The sequence below is a fragment of the Podarcis liolepis genome (genome assembly GCF_965112155.1).
Source record: "Podarcis liolepis genome assembly, chromosome: 3".
Classification (NCBI taxonomy): domain Eukaryota; kingdom Metazoa; phylum Chordata; class Lepidosauria; order Squamata; family Lacertidae; genus Podarcis; species Podarcis liolepis.
This window is the reverse complement of record NC_139557.1, coordinates 116668483-116676859: the sequence shown is the minus strand read 5'-3', so window position 1 is coordinate 116676859 and position 8377 is coordinate 116668483. Positions and strand designations below refer to the sequence as shown.

Sequence of the window (8377 nt, the reverse complement as noted above, 5' to 3'; positions counted from 1 at the left end):
CGCCCCTGCAGCCAGTGATTGGCTGGCCCAGGGTATGACGCGGCCCGAGGATTCCCCTAGTAGCGTGGGGCCGCAGCCAGCCCTGCGCGAATGATCGTGGGCGTGATCCCGCAAACCCCCCCCCCTTATGTCGGGAGTGGCTTTCTCAGCACCACCCAGCTCATGAGTTTGAGTCGCTCCATTTTAAAGCTGTTCGAACTGGCAGACATCATTATGTATTGTGGTAGCAGGTGTTACTCTTTTACAATGTGCTGTTTGAGGAAATACTCTCTTCTCCCCCCCCCCAAAGAACTGAATCTCACAACAATCTGCTTAACTGGATTAATCTTATGAGAGAAGAAGGGACAACAACATATCTCTATCTGGCTTTTCTATGCCACACACCTTTTCATGCGCATCTATCATGATTCCCTATTCCTTTCAGACCCATCATCCCAACATTTCTGAAGATAAGGCTCGCCTATGGTCCTTAGAGACACGAGACTGAGATCAGAACATTCAGCTTTTAAAGTGGGCTCTAAAAATATGAGATTGAGGGACTGCAGCACATTGGGTTCCTTCCCATCACCTGCAAATGAAGAAACCTAAATAAGGAGTTGGTGCAGAGAAGCAAAACAGTTCAGATTATTCCATTTAAGGAACATTTCAGTCCATGTCCACCGGAAGGAACAAGATTTCCCTTTGATCTGCCGAGAAGCGACTGGATCTATGCAGAAGCGCCATAAAGAGAACACTTTGTACAAAAATGCCCCCTTTAAGAACCTTTGCCAGCTTCGTGAACTGTTGCAAACATCCCATGGAGAACCGCAGTGCCAGCCTGCTTTTAAAGGCTTGCTGAGTTCTCATCTCTCAGTTTTGCTGATCCTCCCCAGCGGCAGAGTCTTCCCACCTGTCTTCTTCCAAACATGAAGATCTTTTGCATCAGTTTATTTCTGGTCTCGGTGGTTCTCCTGGATGCATCTGGTGAGGAGCTATTCAAGGTGGACTTTGGGAAGAGCATTTGTCAAGGTTAAGGGTTCACCAAACACTCAGTGGCTCCAAGGTGTGTCGGTGGAAGAGGCAGGGGTATAAATATTCTCCACGGACTTAAACCAAGCTAACAATTGTTTTCTCTCTCCCTTAGCAACTGCTCTACAACTCTGAGGATTATTTGGGGGAGAAATCTAATGAGGACTTAAAAAACAACAATGCTATTCATGTCTTCAGGTTGAGAGAAAATGGGCTCTGCTCCCAACATTCCATATCTTACTTTTTAGGGGTGTGCACAGACCACAAGATGAAACTTGTATCTGTAGCTTTGGGGATATTTTCTGCACCTCTCTAAAAATCTACCTTTAATAGAGGGTTTCCTTTCTGTAGGCTATATGGTTCCAGCACTAAAGCGATGTATGGATGCTGACGGCTATTGTGCTAATGAGTTATGTCATCCAAGTGATACATTTATTCAGCTATGCTACAGAAGGAGGCCTTGTTGTCGAAGGTGAGAATATGGGGGCGGAGGGACAAAATGGGATATAAATAAAAAGTCTAGTATGTTGCCTTGACACTTTCCCCCTGAAAACCCACTCTTTCAGCAATTGGTGGGAAACCTAAATTGCTGTTGGTTTTGATTCAGCATTAAATGTCAGGTTTTCCCAGGGGAAGCTGTGGGAACAAAATGAAAGCACTCAGACATGGATGAGAAAAGTACAAACCAGAGCAAGGACTTCTGAGCTGGAGCAAGGACGTCTGAAGTTATTTGCAGTGCCTTGGTGATTCAGATGTAAAGGGGGAAATCCTGCAGAGATGACTGTATAAATCAGAGGTTTTCAACCTTTTTGAGTCCATGGCTCACTTGACCAACTACATTCTATCTGCTGCACCCCTGTGGGGCTGAGGAACCCAGTTGTGTCACCTGTTGCCTGCAGAGCTGGCAGCCTCTCACCCTTTTTTGAACACCCTCCCTTGTAGAGGCTTCCCTCAGCCTCCTTTCCTCTCCCCTCTCCTTGGGAGTCCTCTGGGCAGCTGCTGCTGCTTCTGCCCCTGGTCTCTGAGCTCTCCCCACCCCACACCAAAGAGAGGTGCCTCCTCACACTACCCCACAGGGGCCTGGGACTTGTCTATCCATTCCCAGCAGCAAGGACTGGTAGATTGGCTCGCTGTGCTCCCTTGCCCTCTTGGTTGCTTACTCTGAGGCCACCTCAGCTCCTGGCAACCAGCTCCAGAGGCGCCATTCACCTGGGGAGCTTGTAGCCAGGGCTGCTACAACAACCAGCTGTGTAAGCCTTTGGGAGGCAGAGATGCTAGAGGGAATCAGAGGAGAGGAAAGAGGGACAGAGGCCAGTGTTGCCCACGGCACCCCTGACCATCATTCAAGGCCCCCTAGGGTACCATGGCACACTGGTTGAAAACCACTGGTATAAGGAAACACCAGGACGAGGAGAAGGGGGACAGGACAGCTCCTTCAAAACTGACAAGTGCAGCTTGCAATGAGAGGGCATGGTTTTACAAGTGCTATCCAATCAGCATGTTCTGAGTGAGGGAAATAAAATACAGTGGTACCTCGGGTTAAGAACTTAATTCGTTCTGGAGGTCTGTTCTTAACCTGAAACTGTTCTTAACCTGAAGCACCACTTTAGCTAATGGGGCCTCCTGCTGCTGCCGCACCGCCGGAACACGATTTCTGTTCTCATCCTGAAGCAAAGTTCTTAACCCGAGGTAATATTTCTGGGTTAACGGAGTCTGTAACCTGAAGCGTATGTAACCCAAGGTACCACTGTAGTGATATAATACATACCCTCCAACTTTTCTCTGATGGAAATAGGGATGTCATTATTATTATTATTATTATTATTACCACACCACCCATCTGAATTATCCCAGCCACTCTGGGCAGCTTCTGACATATATAAAAACATAATAAAACCTTAAATGTTTAAAAGCTTCCCTGTGCAGACAGCTTTCAGGTGCCTTTTAAAGGTTGTGTAGTTACTTATCTCCTTGGCTTGAGGACAGCGGCGGAGCAAGCCGATTGGGCGCCTGGGGTGGTACACGTGCCCTTCACCCAGTGGCGTAGCGTGGGTTGTCAGCACCCGGGGCAAGGCAAGTAATTTGCGCCCCCTAACCCCTAACCTGCCGCTGCTGCCAGCTTCTTCTTGCTGCTGCCTGGGCTGGTCTGGTGTGGTTCTCTCCCGCGCTCAGGGCTGTGCTGGGCGGCCGCTGCACTGTCCCTCCCCCAGATAGTCCCTCGCTCTCTCTCCGCACCGCACGCCTGGCACCCTCCCCCTCCACAGTGGGCGGCGACCCAGCGGCTCGGATCGGATTCGCACAGCCAGCACTGCAATGAGAGAGAGAGAGTGAGCCAGGTAGGGGCAGAGAGCTGTGAGCGCGCCGCCCCCCAGATGTTGCGCCCGGTGCGGCCGGGCCCCCCTGCACCCCTCACGCTACGCCACTGCCTTCACCCAGGGTCAGGGCCAGCTGGGGCAGGATGCTCCATGGGGCCTCTGAGGAGTTTGCCTGCCTCTGCCCACTCAGCCACCCTACAGCTGAGGGGGAGGCAGTGGGCGGACCATTTTGTCAGCACGGAGCCTGCGCACGCCTAAGCTAGACATGTTCAGGCGTGCTGCAGGCCCCGCGGTGAGTACCGCCTGGCATTTTGTCACCCCCCCCAGTTGTGACACCCAGGATGGACCACCCACAATGCACCCCCTTCCTCCACCCCTGCTTGAGGAAAGCGTAACTCCATTCTCTCCAACATTTATCCAGTGAAAAGAGGGACATCATAAGGAAATGCAGGACATTCCGGGATCAAATCAGAAACTGGGATGGCTTCTGTAAATCCAGGACTGTCTCTGGAAAATAGGGACATTTGGAAGGTCTGGTAATATAACTGCTTTGCTTTCCAGCACTTCTTGCTCTTTGCATATGAGAATCTTCATTGTAATGGTAGTACTCTGTGACAATTCACATTTATTTCCATGACTTTTGTGCAGCTCAGGTTCTCAGCACTGTGTGCTGGCCTCTCTAAAGAGTTAACAAGTCTGTGTTCTTAATATCCACCTGTTTATAAGGGTACCCCTCCTTTCCCTGAAACACCTGCTGTGTGTTATGCTTATCTTCTTCCATCTCAGCAGGTCCCCACGCTGTCATTGCAAAACATGTCCCCGGGAACAATTTGTGCCGTGGGGATTTTACTGAAGTTGGCTTAAGGTAAAAATAAGCAGAATGGGCACGAGAGGAAACTTTTTAGAAGGAAGTAAAATGTCCTTGATACCAGGGGAAAGGGGAGATATATCCAACCCAGGGAACCGAAAGTGGGAGTCCAAGCATAGTTTGGGGTGGCCTAGTGAGAAGATCCAGAATGCTGTTTTCCATCATTCCAGTCTTCATTATATACATCAGGTTAAGTCAAAGAAACTAGTCTGTGGGCTGCTGAATCTGGAATGGAAGCAGCTAGACACAAGAGAAGAGTACAGTAAATCTGGTCCAATTTGTTAATGAGATAATGACTTGGATGTCTAAAAGTTAATCCATATGTTTTTTAGGTCTGTAACTAATCAGGTCTAATCTCTAGGGTTTGGCACATCTCTGATGGCACCAAGAAGTAAGTCCCATCAAATAGAAATACCTGAAAAAGTCGGCATATCATAGCACTGCTGGCCTCCCACTTTGGGTTTCTAGGGAGAAGGTGAAAAGATAGACCCAAAGGAGACAAGGCCATCTATTTTCCATGAGGTCCATCGCCACCCTTCTCTCCAATTCTGAAGCAACCCCTTTCTTGTTGTCTCCATCTGGTCTCACTATTTCTCCCTGTCTTTTTCTTCTTCTTCTTCTAGAAAAGACGACATCGAAGTTGAAATCATTCCAGGTATAATGAATCTGTGTATACATGTAGTGGGAATGGCAATGATCCAAAACTGAACGTAGGGTGGAGTCTGATTGAGAACAGTTTTCTATAAGGCAAATCCAGATGCATAACTGGAATACATAAATATACATTGGACACAGTTTCAAATTGTTTACAAGCAGAAAGTTCCAAATACATAAATCCATAATATCCATATCCATAATAGCGAGAGAGAGAGAGAGAGAGAGAGAGAAGATTGGAGGGTGGGGATAGACACTAGGCAACATGATACAAACTCCCAAATAAAAATAAAATGCACTGTTAACACAATCACTTCCACAGTATCACCCTCACCATCCATTCACACAATCAGAACTATTAAGCACCTTGTGCAATATTTTGACCAACCAACCAACCACTCATGCTTAAATCAAGCACACTCAAGAACATGAAAACCAGCAAGAAGTTATGACTTCCAAGTATTTGACAATGGCAGCAACAAAAACGGCTCTCTGCTGAAATGAGGTTTCTGGGCTTAGGACAGGGGTTGGCAACCTAAGACCCATGGGCCAGAAGCAGCCCACGGAGGCCAGTTAACCGGCCCCCGAGCCGCCCCCGAACCGAGCTGCCCACTAGGCAAGTCCACGCTGTGCCAATTTAGCGCAGTGCAGCGCAGGAACTCTCTTCTGCGGCTCTGGAAATCGCTTCTGCACATGCCCAGACTCCAAAAATCATGCCTGCACAGTCACAATTTTCGGAGTCTGGGCATGTGCAGAAGCAATTTCCGGTGCCGTGGAAATGCGCAGACGCGATTTCTGGCATCGCGCTGCGCCGGTCCGGCCCACAGAGGATCTCCTTGGGAGTGATCCAGCCCATGCCCAGTAAGCCTTGCCAACCCCTGACTTAGGATCTTTAAACTCTTAACAGTGTGTCCTTGGCACCTGAGTCTGGTTTGTGGATCGTGGGGTTCTAGTAAAAATGAAAGCAGTTCCCGTAAGCCTGGTTTCTTCCCAAACCTGATTTAATGGCTTTAGGGGGTGGGAACGTGCTTCTGTTTTGTTCTTCTGCCTTTTCCGAGGAGTGGGAAATGGGAAGAGCTTGCCACTAATGCTCAGGCAGAGGGGCCCATCCACAGCAAGTGATGGAATGGGAGTGCTACATCTACAGCCATGCCCCACAGAGAGTGCATATTACTACATTGTAGTTGCCTGGCAATCCGCATCCCTAACACAAGCCTTGTCTGTAATCCTCAAGAGATTTGGTGGGTGCGGAATCAAGAGTGCTCTAAAGATCATTATATTCAAAGCTACTGTCTCAGCTGTACCAACAGGGGACATCATAGGGGTCTGTTAAATGGATAGAGCATTCTTGTATTCCGAACAGGGGAGAGCTTGAAGGTAATGTTTGTTTCAGGATTGGAAAGGTTAGTTTATGTCAGCCTTCCTCCCCAAGCTGTTGCCTTCCAAATATTTGGGACTAACAATTCCCATTAGACCCAGCCAGCAGTTGGCAAAGACTGGTTTATTGATCCATGCAAGAAGTTATTTTCCCAGGCTGATGCATCTGCAAACAAATAAGTGAAGGAAGATAAACCAGTCCATGAAACAGATCTCTGAGTCCCTCTGCCTGTACAGCTTATAAATGTTACTGAGTATTGTGCTTTTCAGTGCTCAGGGTGCTTTAATGATTGTTAACAGACTCAGCTTTCACAACAGCTGTTGCAGGTAGACTAGGTCATATTTAGATCTGTCCATCTGTCAGTATGAAGCTAAGATATTGCCAGCACAAGCTTCGTTCAAAATAGCCTGCAGCCGACCACAGGTCTGAAACCAGTGAAAAGCAGCTCCTACACAGGAACCTAAGGAATCCCAAATGTTAGAGTTAGATTAGCTGGTACTGCATTTACAGATGCAAGACCTGTGCTCAGTTTCCACCCCTGTGTACCTGTTTAAAGGTTTTGAAATATTTAATAGTAAAGACGAATGTGACATTGTTGGAGGGGTCTGCCATTTGAACACCTACAACCCTGGGAAGTGCTGGAGTCTTCGTTATATACCGCTCGGATATTGCATCCCAAAAGGTGTTTGCTGTAAAAGGTGAGTATGAAGGCTTACTCCCCATAAAATAAAAATTCATTGATTTGAACGTGGAATGATTCGCATACTCTTGCCTGGAGTTAAGGATGGGGGTGAATTTAATTCAGTTCACATTTAAAGGTGAGCTTACCTAAATCGTGCTTTCCAAATGCGAAAACTATGAACACATTTCTGCTCAGCAAAATGTGGGGATCCTGCTGTATACCTATCTCCTGTATGTGGATGTTGCTGTTTTGGCAACTTAGTGATCAGAGAATGAATTTGCTACTTGTATCTGAACACGTGCAGTGTATCTGAAGAAGTGTGCTTGCACACGAAAGCTCATACCAAGAACTAACTTAGTTGGTCTTTAAGGTGCTACTGGAAGGAATTTTTTTGTTTTGACTATGGCAGACCAACACGGCTACCTATCTGTAACTTTGCTACTTGTCAAAATAAAAAATTCCTTCCAGTAGCACCTTAAAGACCAACTAAGTTAGTTCTTGGTATGAGCTTTCGTGTGCATGCACACTTCTTCAGATACACTTGTATTACTTGTATTACTGATACCTACACCATGACTGAGAGTTTTGAAATTAGAACGGGATGGGTGAATTGTACATGTGGATGTTAACTCGGAATGTCAAAACCTCTAACTTTTAGGCCAGACAGCTCCTTGCCAGAAAACCTTCACCTTATATATTAAGGCCAGCCGGACTGCCTCAAGGACTTTTCACCATCTGAAGGAACTCAATGGAGTATTTGCAAAGTAATAAATGCAATGTAGTTGTGCTAATGCAAAACACACTCTCTTTTTATTTGAAAGAGGTGGGTAGAGAATATCGTACTTTTATCCAGAAAACCAGTTTGAACAAAAATGTCTAATGCACAGGTGAGGAATCTTTGGCCCACCAGTTGTTGATGCCATTCCGTTATGTCTGGGGGGTTACAACTTCCAACCCCTCTGTGGTCTCATTGAGAGTTGCCCTGATTTAGGCCTTATTTTTGCAAGTAATGGGGGGCCGAAACCTTTCCCCAAAGTTGCCCCAAGAAAACAGCTACCATCACAATAACAGCAGTGGTCAAGTTATCACAGTCTAGAAACAACAATCGCCATTTGCTAACTGGACCAAAGACACTCCTAACCACTAAGATCACCTAAACATGTTACGTGTCGTCATATAACCAAGAAAATCCACAACAGATGAACAAATGACGTTATACAGATGTTATTGGAACTGTTCTGTAAACATTGCAAACTATTTCCAAGCATGAATCACCCAACAATTCAAGTACCAATTCCTTATAACGAAGTGACTTTTTGACACATACCCCTCTTTTTAAAAAAGGCAGTCAAACTAGTCTTAAGTGCACACACTCTCCATATGTTCCATATGTTTGTATTATGGCCCAAGCAATGGAAGTCACCGACATTGTTTTGAACCGTAGCACGTTCACATCTTGAAACTGGATTTAG

General features: G+C 46.7%; 1 protein-coding gene across 2 annotated transcripts; it reads left to right on the top strand.

Moving 5' to 3' along the window:
• The first annotated feature begins 1343 nt into the window (after nt 1-1343).
• Nucleotides 1344-7703, top strand: LOC310702802 (uncharacterized protein). 2 transcript variants are annotated; one of them, XM_083494964.1, is made up of 4 exons: nt 1344-1480; nt 4815-4846; nt 6780-6921; nt 7564-7703. In XM_083494964.1, the coding sequence occupies exons 1-4, from the start codon at nt 1365-1367 to the stop codon at nt 7604-7606; spliced, it is 333 nt and encodes a 110-aa protein (XP_083351090.1). In that variant the 5' UTR covers nt 1344-1364; the 3' UTR covers nt 7607-7703. The 2 variants fall into 2 exon arrangements, 1 of the variants encoding a protein (XP_083351090.1); XR_014523616.1 differs by lacking the exon at nt 4815-4846 and having other exon boundaries at nt 1363-1480; nt 6753-6921.
• Nucleotides 7704-8377: the final 674 nt, after the last annotated feature.

Excerpts from the sequence above, each read along its gene's own strand:
- LOC310702802 (XM_083494964.1), top strand. The coding sequence starts at position 1,365 with ATGGTTCCAGCACTAAAGCGATGTATGGATGCTGACGGCTATTGTGCT. Across the intron at positions 1,481-4,814 it reads AGGAGGCCTTGTTGTCGAAG|AAAAGACGACATCGAAGTTG; the intron begins GTGAGAATATGG and ends TTCTTCTTCTAG. Across the intron at positions 4,847-6,779 it reads CGAAGTTGAAATCATTCCAG|GTTTTGAAATATTTAATAGT; the intron begins GTATAATGAATC and ends ACCTGTTTAAAG.